Raw genomic sequence first — 17837 nt, 5'->3', positions numbered from 1 at the left:
TGGATTAAGTAGTTTTTTTTCCCCCCACCTCGCTATGAGTCAGGTTCTCACTGCCCGCTATTCCCATAACACATCACACAGGAACTAACTATCCCAGATGGAAAATGAATAGAAGTGAAATTTTCAGATCCACATACAACGTTCTCATTTTCTCACAGCACAACAGCCAGACATGGACAGAAACATGGAAAGTGAGACAGGTGTTTTATGACTCTATCCTGTTAGTTGTAACCCTAAATCACTTTATGAGCTAACACAGAGCGAAACGGCTGGTAATGGACAAGTTATTTGGCCAAGACCCAAATAAATCACCAGGAAGCTTTGTGCTCCATTAAACATGGCCATATTTGGCTGCTACTGTTGTTCTGTGTGTGAGTGTGTGTGTGTGTGTGTGTGTGTGTGTGTGTGTGTGTGTGTGTGTGGGTAGTGTGCAAGAGTGAAAGAGTTAGCAATTATGTGAGTGGATGACTAGTAAATACCCTATATGTGTGTAGAAGACTGAATAGCCAAGTAAAAGTATACACTCGTGGCGACTTTAATAGGAAGACATGCACATTTGTACAATTATCCAGATTCCAGTTCCTGGCTGATGAGAGTATCATGAGTATAAGGAGTAGACATTATTACATAATCACTAATTATCTCTCTAATCGACAAGGCATTTCCACCTAAAGAACCGGTGCTCGCTGACTGATTTTCTTTTTGTTTTTCACACCATCATGCGTAAACAGATATGAGTTTCTGTAAATATTCCAGGAAATCATTCGTGAGAGTGAATGAATTCGTCAGTATATCTGAGTGTGTGAGAGTGAATGAGCAAGTTGAGTGTGTGTGTGTGTGTTTGTGTGAAAAAGTGAATGTGAGAGTAATTAAGCAAAAAAAAATAAAAAATATTAATGAGTGATTGAGTAAATGAGTACAGTGTGATATTCTCATGCTCAGCATGATGGGAAGGAGAACAAAATTTGAGTTTTGGCACAAACCCCAGAGGAGCTTGGCATGATTGGCTAGTGATAGTTGTGTGTGTGTGTTGTGTCCTTTCCCACAGTTGTGCTTGTTGCGGTTGTGTTCTATGCTTCATTCTTTTTGGCAGTGTCAAATCTCAGGGGAGTCCAACTCCCATGATCCTTTGGACTCTGGCTATTTTTTGCCACAGCCATAATGAAGGCGATTTGCTTTCTGTGTCTCCCCTGTGTTACACACTGCTTCCATTCATGCATGAATAAATTCATAAACAAATTCGTCAGCGCATGTTCCTTTGATTTGGTGGCCTCCCGCCCTCCCACCGAGATGCCTGTCATGTCTCACACGATATGAAACCAAATGAAATATTCAGAATCTAAAGCTCATGTTTGTGCTGTATCATGTTGCCTACTGAGAAAATCAAAAACAGCTCGACACTAGATGCCATATATACCAACAGAGGAATTATTCAGTTAGAGAAAGTTCTAGAATAATTTACCAGACTGTTGTGAAAAACACAGTTTGCTCCGAGTTTGAACTCTTTAAAAAGTTGTATGCTGTATTATATGTATATATTATTTTCAACCATGATATCTGAGGCAATGTTTAAGTATTTCTGAAGGCACTATGTTAAAGGAGCAGCTTGCTTTTTAATTCTTTTTAGGGAAAGGGGTTTGTTTTTTTGTTTTTCTCGCCCATGTTCACAAAGCTCCTCCCTCAGGACCTACAGTGACCCTGTAAAGGGACTCGCAATCGACCAAACAGGCATTTCAGATTAGAAGTCAGTTTTGCAAATAACTTTTCTTAGCTGCTTAGTACTGGTTCCATGCTTAGTACTGGTCCCATGCATAGTACTGGCTGCATGCTTAGTACTGGCTGCATGCTTAGTACTGGTTCAATGCAATAAACATAAAAAATGATCATATTTTACAAATTTTAGAGATTATTTGCACGAGTAAGAGTTTTAAAAAAAAATAAAGAAATCTACTTCCCCTTTTAATGACATGGCAAAATTGTGCAAAATTGTGACAGAGGTGTTCTACAGACAATTTCTAGTTTAGGAGATTTCTTTTCTTCTGACTGTTTAATCTATCATTTCCCCAGACATAAAAAAGAGTTTCAGGGTCGATGGGGAGGCGACACCAGTCATGGCTTAATGTTTGATGTCTTGTGTATTGGTCATATTAAGAATATCTTCTTGTGTTTAACATGATTTTTGGTCCTTTTATTGAAAGACGTTTATTGTTTCAGATACCAAGTTACTACCATCCAAACCACAAGATCCTCCTCCCAAGCCACCCACAGCCTAAGCCCTAAAGAAAAAAAAAACAAGGAACACTCTTGTATTTAGAGCATTACCTTGACAGATAAGAACAGTAAGACTTGTTAAGGCCCTGAAAACTCTGAAGGGTGTGGTTTAGTTGTTGCAGCTTTTTAGAAGTCTTCATTCACATTAAATAAATTCCTTTCACTTGAGAATTGCAAAATGAACAGAAGCTGTTGATTCTTGGGTGGCATTTTTTTTTCTTTCATGAGTGTCAAGATCAGATGTTCTGGGTCTTCCAACAGTTGAAATATAATGTCATTTGTCAGTTGTGGTAACATCACTATGTAGACAAAACAGCTTCTAACAAGAAAGAGGGCTGTGTAATGTGAGTCTGGTAGTGTGCACTTGAGCCTAAGGAGCATGGTGGCATCATATGGTGGAAAAATACACCAAAGCCACAGTATAAATTAAGTGTGTGTGTTTGTGTGTGTGGGTGTGTGACTGTGTGTCCACCTGACCTGCCTTATCTACTGTTGTTTCAGTTACGGGACATTGCATTCACCTCTTTGTGGCCTTTCTCCATCGTCCCTATTTTTCCCTTCTCTATTGTCTAACTCACTTTTCCTCACATCGTCTCTCTCCGTTGGCTAAGTGTCTGTGGAGCTTCCTGTCTGGACCAAAGGGCACTGATTAAAGGTTTACTCATCCAAAATAGAGAGAAGGAGGGAGGAAGGGAGGATAGATAGATAGATAGATAGATGGATGGATGGATAGATAGATGGATGGATTGTGAAGGAAACCTACCCCGACTCCCACTCCCTCATCATTCCCCAGTTAGTCATTAGTCTGCTGGGGCTATTTATGATGTAAATGTCATCTCAAATCTCAGCTATTAACTCTCATTCCTCACTAAACACACACACAAACACACACCATTGGCAATTTTTAACATGACAAAATTGGTCATCCTTGTGCAATAGTCAAAATATAGTTTTATCCCTGTATTTAAACCCTCTTGTCAGCGTGAACCAGCTTGGCATTTCTCCTCTGACCGCTCCTATCAACAGAACGGACTGTCTAGATGTTTTTTTTTTTTGTTTTTTTTTAGGTTTTTCCAACCATTCTGTGTAAGATTGTTGTGTGTGAAAATCCCAGGAGAGCATTATACTCAGACCAGCCTGTCAGACACTAACCTCCATGCCAAGATCATATTTCTTCCCCATTCTGATCTGATTTATTTTGATGTTTGATATGAACACTGATCTGTATCAGCATGATTCTTTTTGCATTGCACTGTTTCCACATGATTGGCCATTCAGGCAAAATAGCAGGTGTTCCTATTAAAGTGGCAGACAAGGTTGCAAATAAATTCATAACACAGTTCCAAAAAATGTCCTTGTTTTTGGGGCAGTTGTTCCATCAAAAGTACGTATTTATACCTTAAATAAATTATTTATGGACATAATTGAAACTTCAGAAGACCACAAAGCTTTACTCTAAAAGCTGACGGTATAAAACATCTACCTTAAGGAACATTTCACAGAGACAGACTTGTTCAAGTTGGCAGGAAGGCAATGGAAAGTCAAATAACCACAATTTACAGCCGTCTTACACAGAAAATCACCTCGGATGGAACAACATGCTGGAGCCTTGAGACAGATGGTATCACAAGTACCAGTTATGGACCTTTATCCATAACTGACACCATGATGTCAGCAACTGACCCTGTTTCTAGGTATTTTGGCAGCGTTTTCTGTTCACTCTGAAGTTGACGCACATTGTGCACGTGTTACACGTTTAATAGTTTTTCCAAAATTATTTTGTATGTGTAGTGACCATTTGTCAAATCAAATGAAATCAAGAAAATGAATCAAACTTAACTTCCAGAAAAATTCAAATAATCCCCAAGATACACCATGGGTTGTGGTTTAGTCCGATTGAGTCCAAGCCAGATGATGCGTTTGGTGGAAGCTTTATTAAAGGGTTTGCAGGCAAACAAACAATTTTGCATCTCCTGCACTTTGTGTCCAATTGGCTTGACAAAACTGGTAATAAAAAAACAAACCCTAGGCATTCTGGCTGCATTCTGGGCTGCCACAACTGAACCCCTTTTATCCCCTAGGTGCACATGGCATAACCCAATAGTAAAGTAATACTATAAAACGCTATACCAATCAAATTCGCAGATTACTAAGAAAAGTAAACATATTCTAATTAACATGAAAAATTAACCAAAAAATAAACTACTTAAGAAATAAACTAAATTTTAACATTACACAAACAAAAAATAGACAAATAGCTCCTACAGTGTGTGTATATATGTATATACGTATATATACATATATATACGTATATATATATATATATATATATATATATATATATATATATATATATATATATATATATATATATATATATATGTGTGTGTGTGTGTGTGTATATATATATATATATATATATATATATACATATATACACATGTATATGTGTATATATGTATTTATATATATATATATACAAATTTTTTTGTTTGATTGTTTCTTTTTCAAAATAAATGACTTTTTTTAATTAATTGAATTTAATTAATTAAAAAGTTCTTAATTAAGGGGGATTTCAAGTTCCTGAAGGTTACAGGTGGACTGCGCGAGACTGCGGGGGCGCGCGCGCGTTTGAAGGGAGCGCGCCTCCGTCACATTTTTTTATTTGGAGACACGAAGTGTTCAGAGTTCATTCACGACCAGACGGAGCTCGGTGCGCGCGCGCTGCACGGAAAACCCCCCGAACAACAAACATCAAACACGCGCTCGCACCTCAGTCCCCGCGACCCGACTCTGGATTTACACCAAGGAGCAAAAACGTTCTTCATTACCGACAGGATTCGTGTTCGGTCCTTTTTTATTTTTATTTTGTTTTTTATTCTTGTTGCTGTTGTTTTAAGTCGCGTTGACGGCTCAGTGCACGATGCGGAGAAGTTAAAGGAGAAGCAGATTCTTTATTTTTGATCACTTGGAACGTGATGATCGAGTCGATCGCGTTTCGGGGATCACGAGACTTGTGCGCCAGCGACCGTGTGTGCGGTCCGATCCTCCATGGGAAGCAGTGATAGCGCGCGAGAGCGGAGATGAGAGCCGCGCTCTGCTGCCTCCTCGCGTGCTGCTGCTGCTGCTGCTGCTTCTCCGTGCCGCACGCCGCCGCCGCCGCCGCCGCAACCGGGGTGAGCACGCGCTTCCACACAGCACATTCCACCTGCACGCGGAGCCTCCGCGACACGCACCACCATGACGCGCGTCCCGATTATACCGTCACGTCTAACTCTAACGTGCGCGCGCGCGCGTGTGTGCTGACTAGGTAGATGCATAGAAAGTCAGAAAGGGTTCGTTTCAGAAACAATCCTTAAAGTACAAGTATGTGCACTTATTTTAGCACATTTTAAAGCACCCTCTTCTCCTGAGAGTATAACTGCGCAAAGTTTGTAGGATTGCAGTTAGCAACCCCTTAAATGTGAATTAAACAATAGGAATTAATGCAACATGCTATGCTACAGTGTAGAGTTCAGTAGGCTAATAATTAATAGCATCCACTGAGTACCAGTAAGTCACCATATTTGTGTAGAGTCTATTACCATTAGTAATAGATATGAACTGTAGAACTATAGTCTACACTGTGGACTATAGTTCTACAGCTCATATCTATTACTAATAATGTACTATATATACAAAACATATATATACTATATTATAGTAGATATTAAAGTAGCCTAATTGTATTTATCTAGTCTTCATAATGTACTAGATATGTGTAGACCATACGTTAGTAACCTAAGAGTCTATATCTATAGTCTATATAGCTTTATCTTTTAGCTTTTACTTTAATAATACTTAACTAGTACTCATAATCTAGTATGCAAACCATAGTTTAGTAATCTAATAATAAGAGCGATATAACTAGGTGTGTTGAGAAGGCTAAAAAAAAAACTCATCTATACTAATAACCTACTATGTGAGTAGATCGTAATTATCTAGCGCTGTCACCTTTCAGTGTGTTTAGACTGTATTTCAGTGGCCCAAATATACTAAGTGCTTTTAACGTTATATACAGTATGTGTGTAGTCCATTGTTTAGTAGGCTAGCAGCGTTTTATGTAGTACCGATCACTTCTTATACTGTATGTGTAGACTCTACTTATCTACTGTTCCTTAAGTGAAAGGTTTGTATACTTCTTTCACTACAAGGTATGACTAATGTCAGGTTAGTTTCCATGCAGCATAGGTAGACACTGATGAGTCGTTTTAGTCTGTCCAGAAACACCCAAACAATTACCAATGTTTTGGTTAAGTATAAAAAGTAACAGTCAGTGCTTTGGGGTTTTTCCACTTGCCATTCACTTAGGCTTAAAATAGGCAGTTTATTACCTTAGTAAAGTACTGAAATGTGGTGGGGTCTAAAAGTCTCCTTTAAAGGTAATGAAGTAAAAGTTTTCCAAAAGTATAAATAATCCAGAGAAGTACATATGCTCCATAATGGTACTCAAGTACTGCAATTGAGGGACATTTGGTTCAGAGAGACTCCCATTTCAGCCTAAACACTTACATTTCTCTTATTTCTAATGACTTTGGACATTACGCTAAGAGCTAGGTCTATATGCTGTCAGTGATTACATACTAATTTACCAAATGTTCCTTTAAAAGGAGGCGTTGATTCCTCAAGAACTAATCGAGAGACTGTCCAAAAGTGAGATCCGCACCATGAGTGACCTCCAGCGGCTTCTGGAGTTACACTCTGCAGGTACCACATGTTATGTTTCTTACATTTTGCAAACTTTGTTTTAAATCGTCAGATATTAAGAGACTACTTCATACTGCAATCTTGGAGATGACATCATACATGAGCTATGGGAATTTTTGGCTGTTCTCCATTGTGGAAGCAGCCAGTGCAGAGTTCTATCAACTGTTTCTAGTGTATGTTAATATATGACTCTAATACACTTGTCCCTTGACAAGTACCCAAAGCTCTGCCTTTGTTGTCATTTTACTTTTGTTTTCCCCTCCATTTTCTTGTTCCTTGGTTTCTTGCATTAACTAGGTCACCTGAGTCACCTCTGTTACATTATCGTACTATGTATACATTTGTGTGTGTTCTTGTTACTCACTGTCTGTTATTCCCTTGTGTACCTTTGTTCTTTGTTATTTCTCTATTCTTTATCTAAATCCTTCATGATTCTGTACCTAGATCTTTGTGTACTTCCCAGTTGTAGAGCCCTGAATTTACATGCATTTCTGGAAACTGCATAGAAGATGCATATCTATATAACGTTATATAGGCCATTGTATATAAACCCAAACAACACTAAAGCCTGTACTGTTTCTGAGGTCTGTACTTTTCCTAAAGCCTGTACTTTTAATTAAACACATATTACAAATAAACTATTAGCTTTTAATGCACAAGGTATCCGCTCTTCTTGTCAGAGTTGCCCCATGATGTCAAGGTGCATTTGAACTGTAACTGTTGTAACTTTTCCATTACGACTAGATCATGATCTAGGAAGTACTAGCCATGTAGCAGTCTGCAGAATGTAAGTGTTCATGAAGGACAAGCCCCTGATCTGGCTCGGTCTTCAGAAGTTCACATAACTGTCCAGTTGTGTTGATGCCAAGCGCCTCAAGGACTGTTGCCCAGAGACCGGCACTTCTGTCTTGTCTCTCAAGGCGCCGAGAGTACTCCCTTCATGCGAACTTGTTTGACGGATGTCACCATTTTGGCTGGTCCTCTCTGTCGCCCTAGATTAATCAGTGTTGGAGAAAGAAAGCGTGACGACAAGACAGAACAAAGAAGTGATTTAAAGTCACAAAAAGAAATCAGACCTTTGGCGAGAGCTGATGAGGCAAGAATTCCTGAACTTAGCTACAGCTTTGCAACATGTCAGGATCCTGTTAATGATAAAATCAGAAGTACTAGAAGGGATTTAGTAATTGGGATGGTGTTGCCGGTGGTCACTGGACAGTTGTGCTGATTGTGTATCCAACAAGCGATTGCAAGAGTCTTTCTCTGAGAAGAGAAGCAAATGGTTTGGAGAAGGATAATGACAGTACACAACAGTGCCGGTTAATGACAGTTGTCATTAACTATCACTCACAGCAGGACAACACATTGGAGAAACCAAAACAAGGGTAGTGTATTGTTTGCTTGAGAACCTTAAAGGAATTGGAAACAAGTACTTTCCATTATCCGTGACTATAGACAATTTACCCATAATGTGCATTGTTGATATCCATCAACATTCTTAATAGTTGCAGTGAGTAACTAGAAACGAAACTCTCATAACGTCTTGACTTCATAAAAATTTCTGCACCAATCAAGAACATTTTGTTCATGCTGAACCCGAAGCAGATCTTCAGGAGCGTTTGGTTAAAGAAAACTGTGAAAGAGATCCATGAAGAGTGGCGTCTCTCCTCAGATTTCCCCTGTGGATCCGTAATTGAAATGCAAACGACTGCATGTGTAGCACTGCTGCAGCTCGAGGGAGGTCAAGAGACTCTCCATTATGGCGTCGTCATGCAGCCTTTATGAGCTTAGCAGGGCTGAATGCCAGCACTGTAATGTATTATTCATGTTGGATTCCTAGCAGGCGTGTGTATCTGTGAGACTGCCTCAGGGTGTGTGTTTCTGGAGTCTGCTAACGAGTGTGTGAAAGTCTCAGCTAGTGTGCAGGGTACAGCTCAGAGTACTGAATCAAAGCTACCCTGCCTCCCCATACCATGCTGGGGTGGTTCCTGGGGTGGCGGGGAAGGGCGTGACAACAGGGCCACCCCCTCACTTCTGGAGTGGATCTGCTGGTTGGATCCTGCTTATTTACCAGACTTGCTCTTCTGGGCTCATTTTACATGTATGAAGTAAAGCAGATAAAGTTTCCAGTGAAGAATCTTCACACAGAGGGAGAAGTTAAATTCCATTTGGATTCAATCGGTCAAAGTCACCACTGTGGTGCCACTGGAATTCCATTGAGCTCCATTCACGGCATTAGCTTGTCTCTGGAAATAGACGACGGTCATATTTTAGTGGGGCTGTCTCGGTGGCTGGAGGAACTGACAACCTTTCAATGATTTCTTGTTTAATTCAAATTCTTGTTTGACGCCTGTGAGCAGCAGGGAGCAACATAAAGATTCATAATCATTTTGGTCATGTTCAAGCAATACTCCAATCAGGCCACTGTAAATGACACTCGGTGACTTAAAGTATATGGCGGCTTATTATTATTATTATTATTATTATTATTATTATTATTATTATTATTATTAGTAGTAGTAGTAGTAGTAGTATTAAAATACTCCTAACACACAGTAATAATCATGATTATCCTTTAAAGACCTAATAATATTCTGAGATCTTATTGCCCATGCATAACTGTTTTGACTACTTTCAGTAAACTATTATTTATGAATACCTATTTTTTTTTTTCTTTACAGAAATATGTTTGGACAAAAAAGTAATATAATGAGTTATTCCACATCACTGTTAAATTCTGGATTTTAATTGGTCAGTTGTTGCTGTAATACCTTATAGTTTCCATGGTAACAGCACTTTAATGTTTTATACCTGACATGCTTCTGTTAATATGTATTATAATATAACAGCAACATAAATGACAGAGCAAATTTTTATTTTTTCCAAAAAAGTAGCATCTAAACCATCACATGAACCTGAAAAACATAATGAAGTTTTAAACCAGATACTTTTAAGCCGTTTAAAGGGAATGAAACTATAAACGGTTTATAGGTTTATACCTTTACAGCTGTGACTTTTGCACTCTTCTAAATAACAAAGTCTCTGTGATAACAAGAGGACAAAATGTATACGGTTAGCATAATCTTAGTCAAACTATGTAATGTCAGGGTAGCCATGAGAGAAAATTAAATATGAATTAGTGTGTAGCTTTTAAATGTAAGTTAAATTTGAAACGCACCCAGTACCATGTTCTGTAGACCTATGTAGCAGCGTGCCAGCTGTTGCCCGGGCCTGTTTCCATGTGTCTGATATATATCTAATTGTTGTCAAGTCTAGACATGCGTAATATGATCTTTTATGACTCCGAGCTTATTCATGTGGTTTTTGGTCGACAATAAAAAGCTAGAAGCTCGTCAAAGCACACTAATCACATGTCCTCAGGTTACAGAAACATAAACTCGTATCTGATTTAAGCGTGCTGTCTGATCATGGCCTTAAGCCAGAGTTGACATGATGTGGGCGGGGCTGTAATGACAAGTGATCTACTTGATAAAGGCCATAAAGGTGCTCTAATTAGTGACTAAGGAGAATGTACAAAAAAAATGTTTACATAGTGTTCACATTTTTTTGTCACAATGCTTTGTGGGTGCCAGGTCTTGATTTGCCGGTTTACAGGGACACTGATTTTGTTCTGTTGTTCTGATTGGTGCAGAGAATGAGGTGGTACAGGAGGCTAAATGGCGCTACAGTAAAGAACATCTCGACCACAACGCCAACCTCAAGAGTTTACACACACGCCCAAGACACAAGAGGAGCATTGGTAAGACACAAACACACACACACACAAACAGAGCCTAATAAGTAGAGATTCCATACGTGACAGCGATCATGCTGCAGCCTGTCAGAGTGTGGACTGAATAACCTTCTTAGATAAGCACCAAATCTCTGTTAGATTACTGTAGGTGTGCAGAGTGTGTTGATTCAGCTGTGTGTTTGTGTAGCGGAGTGTGTCATGTGTGTTGTCTGGCTCGTGAATGCAGCAATATTAGTGTATGTGTGGAATATATTTTTACACACACACACACACACACACTTTTCCCAAACCCCATCACTACAGATTTCTTTTTCTAATCGAAATATTCAAATATTACACATTATTTAAATGTCGAAAATTTATAGAAAGTCTTTTGGTTGTTTATTGAAACGAGTCGAGTGGGTTATGAGTTTGAGCTTAGATTATTCTGTTTGTTAGAGCGCCCAAGTCTATATATGATGTATGTGTTTGTGTAGAGGAAGCAGTCCCGGCCGCATGCAAGACTCGGACGGAGGTGTACGAGATCCCACGTTCTCAGGTCGACCCTACAGCGGCAAACTTCCTCATCTGGCCACCATGCGTAGAGGTGATGCGGTGCTCAGGCTGCTGCAACACCAGCACCATGCGCTGCCATGCTTCCAAAAAACAACACCGGAACGTCAAGGTAAGGAGAAACACACACACACTTTCTCTCACACACATACCATTTCCTAGCCAAAGCACTTCCTTGCACACACATACAAGAAACCACACTGGAGGTACAAAGGTGAGAGCTCTCCTGTGTACACACGCCCACTATATACTTATAGCACAGATATACAGCATACTTTATTTTCTTTTTTTTTTTCTTCCCTTCTCATTATTATCTCTTCTCTTCTTTCCTTTGCTCTCGTTCTCCGCGATCCATTCAGACACTCACAGCTGCATGGTGCTCATTTTACCAGCGAATAAAGAAACTCTCATACACCCACTGCTCCTTGCCTTATCCGCGAGCTCGTTCTGTGGTGAAGGTGAGGCCAACTAAACTGTGTTTCTCAGATAAAAGAAGAACCTGACACGCAATTACACGAGCGAAGGACAAAAGACGGAGATAGATATCGTCTTCTTGCAACCTACACTCACTTTCTCTTTCACCGTTCTTCACACCGGCTATTAATATATATACCGAACTCTTTGCAGAATGGGTTTATAGCTTTGCTCTGTGATGGACAGACAGGTAAAAAGCATTTACATCGTCTACAAAAACCACAGGAACAGGTGCCGCTAGTTTTTATTGCTAGTTTTACTTCAAACATTGACAAAGGTTGCTTGGATACGGTACAGATTTAACTCTAAGGGAATTAGCTGATGGTAATTCTCCTTTTAACATGGACAGAATTAGCTTGGACTAAATAATGTTGCTAATTCACCTCTCAACACTGACAGGAATATCTTGCATACAGTGCTGTGGCTAATTCTTTTTTCAACATGGACAGAGTTAGCTTGGCCACAATACTGAAGCTAATTCTCTTTTCAGCACTGCCTGTCAGTGTTGAAAGGAGAATTAGCTTCAATACTGTATCCAAGCTATCCAGTATCCAAGCTATCCAGGATACAGTATTGAAGCTAATTCTCCTTTCAAGACTGACATTGTTAGATTGGATACAATAACCTGTAGTTAAATCTTTTTTTTTTCTACACTGAATGAGTTAGCTTGGACACTGAAGTGTTGCTAATTCTGTTTTTTAACACTGATTAACAGGACTAGCTTAGACATAGTTCTAAAGCTAATTCTCCTTTCAGCACTGACTGATAGTTAGCTTAGATTCACAAGTGATGCTAATACTTGAAGGAATTTACTTTGACACAGTAGAATTGATATTTCTCTTTTCAACACTGATTGATCCTAGTGCTTTTATTGTTACTGACAGAGATATATTAGATAGCACGCGGATGCTAGTTCTTCTGGTAGCATGGAAGTAATTGGCTTTGGATACTGACAAACTGGACAGAACTAGCCGCAGTATGTTATAGCTGATAATTCTACTCCTATTACTCATTCCGATTCTTTACATTTTTTACGACTCACTTTATTAGCCTAGTTAGAATATTAATGCTAGTATCTAGAAAGAGATAGACGTTGCTTAGCTCCAACGCTGATGCTAATTCTTATTTCAATAGAGAGGAAATTTGCTCGGTTGCAGTAAAAATGCTAACACTCTAGAGTTAGCTTGGTTACAGGACTGTTGCTTGTTAGCCAGCTCATGTTAATATTAGTTTAGCATAATGATATTGTCCCTTCTGTCTTGTTTTTTCACTGTTCTGAGAAGTTTTTTTTATACAGAAATGATTTGTATTCATTCGAACTGCAACATTTTCAGTTGTAGGAGCTAATTTTGAGGAAAACTGCGAAGGATTGATGAGTACACATCTAGCATCAGGACATTGTGGCTAATTGTGCTTGTTAAAAGAAAAACTAGCTTAGACAGTTTTGCAACTGGTGCATTCAGTTTCTCTCAAAGGGAACAAGCATCAGCTTTGTAACCAAATGAAAGTTGATTTAGTTAAAAGTAGAATCAGTGTCATTACTTTAACTGGAATGGAACAGCAGCTTAAACAGTTTGGTTACAATATTGATGCTAGCTCTATACAGAAACTGAAATATTGGTGTTAGTTCCAGTTTTAAAAAGCATGTTGCTTAAGGTAAAAGGAGATCTGCTGTAACTCGAGTAAAATTAGTTTGGTTACAGTTTGACTTTAAACTTGTCCAGGTTTATGTTAAAGTCACCAGTGACAGTTTGTATGGTAACACTAATGACAATGGCATTGCTTTCGACAGCCACTCAGGGCAGAAGTTTGACTGCAGTGTTCGAGCTAAGCCTTTTTTAATAGCAACCCAATGAGTTTGTTTACATTTATTGTAATTGATTACACCGCTTTCAACAAGCACTCGAAGCCTGAGTTTGCTTACAGTCCTGACAGGAGAGCTTCTCTTGGCTGCCGACGTGTTGACGCTTGTTCCTCGGCTTGTACTACTGTACAAACGTTTTTAAACTCAAGTGGAAAAGGCTTTATATGTCTGGCAGAGGAAGGGAGGAACGTGAGGATTTCATGGCTGCTGAACTTACTGGGTTTCAGGCCAAAACTTCCCCTTGGGAGCGTTCAATAGCGTTAACCTCGCTTGAACTGCGGGGCCTGTCTGTCTCTTTCTGTGTTTTCCAGAGCTGTTCTCCAGTTGTGTGTGTGTGTTTGTGTGTTGAGACATGAATGGAGTTTTGTATAATCAGGCCTTCAGGGGTTGGTGCAAGTAGTTCAGGAGCGCTTGTGTGTGTATGTGCGTCTGTATATGTGTGTGTGTTTATAGAAAGAAAACTCATTTAAGATAGATCATGCTACACATCATGTATTTTCCTCACCTGGACTTACCTTTCGACAAAACCAGAGATAAATAGGTGTGTGTGTGTGTGTAAAATCTTCACACAGCTTTGATTCTCTCTCTCTTTCTCTCTCTCTCTCACACACACACACACACACACACACACACACACACACACACACACACTCTCTCTCTCACTCTCTCTCTCAGGTGGCTAAGATCGAGTATGTGCGTCGCAAACCAAAGCTGCGGGAGGTGCAGGTGCAGCTGGAGGATCATCTGGAGTGTGTGTGCATGTCCAAACACCACACAGAGTCCCGCTTACACACAGGTACACAAACACCCCAACGCACGCCATTTCCTTCAGCCCCTTTAATCTCGCCAGGCTCCTCAAGTTACACCAAACATCAAGTCTTTCTTTACTGTTGCTCTGCCTCTTCTACAGTTTGAATATACTCCAGACTGTCTTTCATTCTCTTGCCCTCATTTTCCTTCATCCCTCCATTCGCAGGCCACTCTAGTGTGAGAGCTAAAAAGAGGAAAAGGACACAGGCAAAAAAGTCAGAAAAAACTTACACGCTCGGTTCTTAACGTAACACTGCCACCGGACTGACTTGGCAGGTATGAGTCGAGCAAACGGGGCAGCGCAATCGTTTTACCAATCAACCAATCAGTGTCCTAATCAGACGCTCAGGTGGAGGGAAGGTTCTGTGATGCTGATGGGTTTTATCTGTAACTCGTTAACATAAAGATAGATGATTGCAGTGGTTTCCTATGTAATTAGTTATGATGTTGGGATACTAATAAACACCGAGTGTGAGGAGGAGGACTAACAGCATTTTCACACTTGAGTGCTCACCCAGGGACTGAATCTGGGTTCGTTTTTCGGGGCAGGGCTTCATAAGCTCACGTCTACTTGAACATTTTTTTGCATTGTTCTAAGTGCAAGCGAAATCAACACAAATGCACAAGCTCAAAAACACATACACACCTTTTTTTTATTGTTTTTGTTTTGTTTCAGTCCCAGAAACAGATTTCACTTCTCACCATGTGGAAACAGGGTTTTGTTTTGTTTTGTTTGAGGGAAAAAACAAACCCTCAAGTGTGAAAATGACCTGAATGTTCCAGCATCATTAATTGATACTTTAATTTATTCAAGTTTTTTCCCCCATAAACGACTAAAACGCTAAACAATTCCCTTTCACTGCTGAGGTTAACAACGCAGTTTAGATTAAACACAGTAATATACAACTGTGTGTGGTGTGTGTGTGTGTGTGGGTGTGTGTGTTCGCCTCCACAGATGTACGGTGAATCTGACTGGATCATGTTGCGGAGTGTGTGGTGATGCGGTGATGAAGAAAGGCCAGCCATCTTTTCCAATCAAAAATCTTTGCTTCCATCTGACATCAGCGAACAAGAAGGCAGCCCCAAGCAAACAATCACCGCCATCCACTCACCTGGCCTGGATTAAGCTAAAAGGACCGTCGCCGAACTTTTCAGACTTTTAGACTGGACGTCTCTTGGACTTTATTTTGAAGAAAAGGAAGAAAAAAGTTAGAAACAAAGGAAATTTGCCTCATGGATGGGAAATTATAAAGACTGCATTTTTTCCTGCGTGGTGCTTCAGCGTGGAGTCTGAACGCTCATACCAAACGGTCCCAGCTTGGATCTCGGATCTAGCATATAATGGACAGACACAATTATTCACTTCTATAGCAAGATTCCTTTCTTCCAGCAAACACTTTTTTTCAGTATACACTCTTATTTTTGTAGCCCCATTTTCTATCGAGACTCATTTGCTGTATGTACAGTAGTAGAAAAAACAGCCTTCAGTAATAGCCTTTAATAAACTATTTATAAGTGCACCGATTTTTTGTTTATTTTATATCAGTATCATTGATCTTACTGTAGCATATCATTTGCCTGAAAATAATCTGAATTGCTGTAATTCAGTGCTGATTTCTGTCAAGCTTTGAAAGTTATTTGATTTAAATAACAACAAATTGTTCTTTCAATCCTTTTATAGAAGCAAGTTACAGTTCTCGCTTATGCTATAGCAGCTATAAACAGTCAAACCTACACTCTTTTTAATTCATGTCATACTGAAACAACTCATATCTCAAAACTTGTTCACTGAAAGTTCCAACAAGACAAAGTGAACTTCGGAGAGCCGTAGGATGCACTTATTCAGGAGTTGAATGTTTGTGCACTTCTTTGATATGTAGGCAGCTTTCACTACATAGCAAAGAAGGGGTGGGGCTACTAGACACTGATGCTGGATGAGAAAATAAAAAAAAATGGCCGACGACACTCGGGTGGACAAGACATCTTAAAAACTTCTTTTATATTATCCCGTGTTGTGTGATTTATTTTTGAGTGTTTTTAAAACCGTAGTCTAATGCTAATGATAGCTGCATTGCATTAGGTGTGTCTGACATCGTTTGCCAGCATCCGGGAACCTGCTTGTACTTTTGATTATAATAAAACCTCCAGTGTTCCAGTTGGGACAACGCTAGCCCTCTAAAACTCATACAGTATACGCTGCTTACTGTATACGCTGCTTACTGTGTACGCTGCTACACACTAAACAGATCTGCCACATGACTTTCTTAGGTTCTTTTTTACATGAAAAACGATTGTGGTTATGAATATAAACCTGTGATTAACTGTCTTAGTAGTAATGTAATAGTGGCACGCTGGTATAAATATTGATATGCAGAGCTGTAAACTTGATGGTTAGTTTCTTATTTAGCTTTTGTTTATACTATGAACACAGATTTGTTAATGCTAGTTACCTAGCAAAGGCTCGCAGTATACCTCAGCTTGGATAAGAAGCCTGAGAAGTCTGTTTGTTATTGTTTTTGTCATTATATACCTACCTTTTTAAAACCAGTGCAATTACTTACATCATGTACAATAACACATAGTTTCTGTAGTTGCTATCATCAAGTGACCATTATTTAGTCAGGGAAAATAAACTGTGGAAAACTTCATCAATTTGGCTAACCGCAGTTTGCACAGGTTTACCTAGTTATAGCTAGTTGAGTTACACAATACAATGCGTTTATTTACTCAGTCAGACCTTCCACATACAGTAGTGAAGCAGAGAGCTTCTTCTGCTCATCCTGAGAAATCCTGTGCATCAGTCAGGTATTAATACTTTGGAGAAACTATCATAATTTTTGGAGTATCACGCCTACCATAAATACTCTAGTAGCAGGCTCATGCGAAAAAAAAAAAATCTGTCATAGCCAGTACATATCATTATGTACAAGTCACAGAGGGCAAAAAAGACGCCTTTAGGTCTGGAGAATGTTGTAACTGTCAAATAAGGGAAATTAAAAGAAAAAAAAGAGAAAGAGAGAGCAGGATTCCTGTGAGTTAATGTCATGCAGTTGGGCTTAGCACACCTGTGTGTGTGATTGATGTGAGACAGTAAAGCCTATAATCACACACACACACACATAATGGAGAGAGCGACAGATAGAGAGAAAAACAGAAAGATGGAAAAAAAAACTAAAGCAGGATGTAGTGCTTCCTAATACAGAGAGCCATGTAATCAGCCTGTGTAATTAAATTAGCACTGGTAACAGGCTTACACACCAAATGCTAATCATTACATCACCACCAGCTGCGTTTGGTCACGGCGTATAGAAACACAACAAACAGGATATGTGTTCGTTTGTGGGTAGAAGCCTGAACCCCAAACAGTTG

The 17837-nt window shown here is 39.4% G+C and overlaps 1 protein-coding gene across 2 annotated transcripts; it reads left to right on the top strand.

Annotated features, from left to right (window-relative positions):
* Positions 1–4944: 4944 nt before the first annotated feature.
* LOC132838686 (platelet-derived growth factor subunit A-like) lies at positions 4945–15988 on the top strand. 2 transcript variants are annotated; one of them, XM_060859202.1, is made up of 7 exons: positions 4945–5447; positions 6921–7017; positions 10667–10774; positions 11245–11432; positions 14334–14454; positions 14635–14744; positions 15424–15988. In XM_060859202.1, exons 1-6 carry the CDS (start codon positions 5355–5357, stop codon positions 14712–14714), a joined length of 687 nt encoding a protein of 228 aa, XP_060715185.1. In that variant the 5' UTR covers positions 4945–5354; the 3' UTR covers positions 14715–14744; positions 15424–15988. The 2 variants fall into 2 exon arrangements, with proteins under 2 accessions (XP_060715185.1, XP_060715186.1); XM_060859203.1 differs by lacking the exon at positions 14635–14744 and having other exon boundaries at positions 4946–5447.
* The last annotated feature ends 1849 nt before the right edge of the window (positions 15989–17837 follow it).

The sequence above is a fragment of the Tachysurus vachellii genome, chromosome 23, assembly GCF_030014155.1.
Source record: "Tachysurus vachellii isolate PV-2020 chromosome 23, HZAU_Pvac_v1, whole genome shotgun sequence".
Taxonomy (NCBI): Eukaryota; Metazoa; Chordata; class Actinopteri; order Siluriformes; family Bagridae; genus Tachysurus; species Tachysurus vachellii.
This window is presented reverse-complemented; position numbering and strand designations above follow the sequence as displayed.

Coding starts and splice junctions, on each gene's coding strand:
- LOC132838686 (XM_060859202.1), top strand. CDS start 5,355: ATGAGAGCCGCGCTCTGCTGCCTCCTCGCGTGCTGCTGCTGCTGCTGC. Junction 5,448..6,920: donor CCGCCGCCGCCGCAACCGGG/GTGAGCACGCGC, acceptor TTCCTTTAAAAG/GAGGCGTTGATTCCTCAAGA. Junction 10,775..11,244: donor AAGACACAAGAGGAGCATTG/GTAAGACACAAA, acceptor GTGTTTGTGTAG/AGGAAGCAGTCCCGGCCGCA.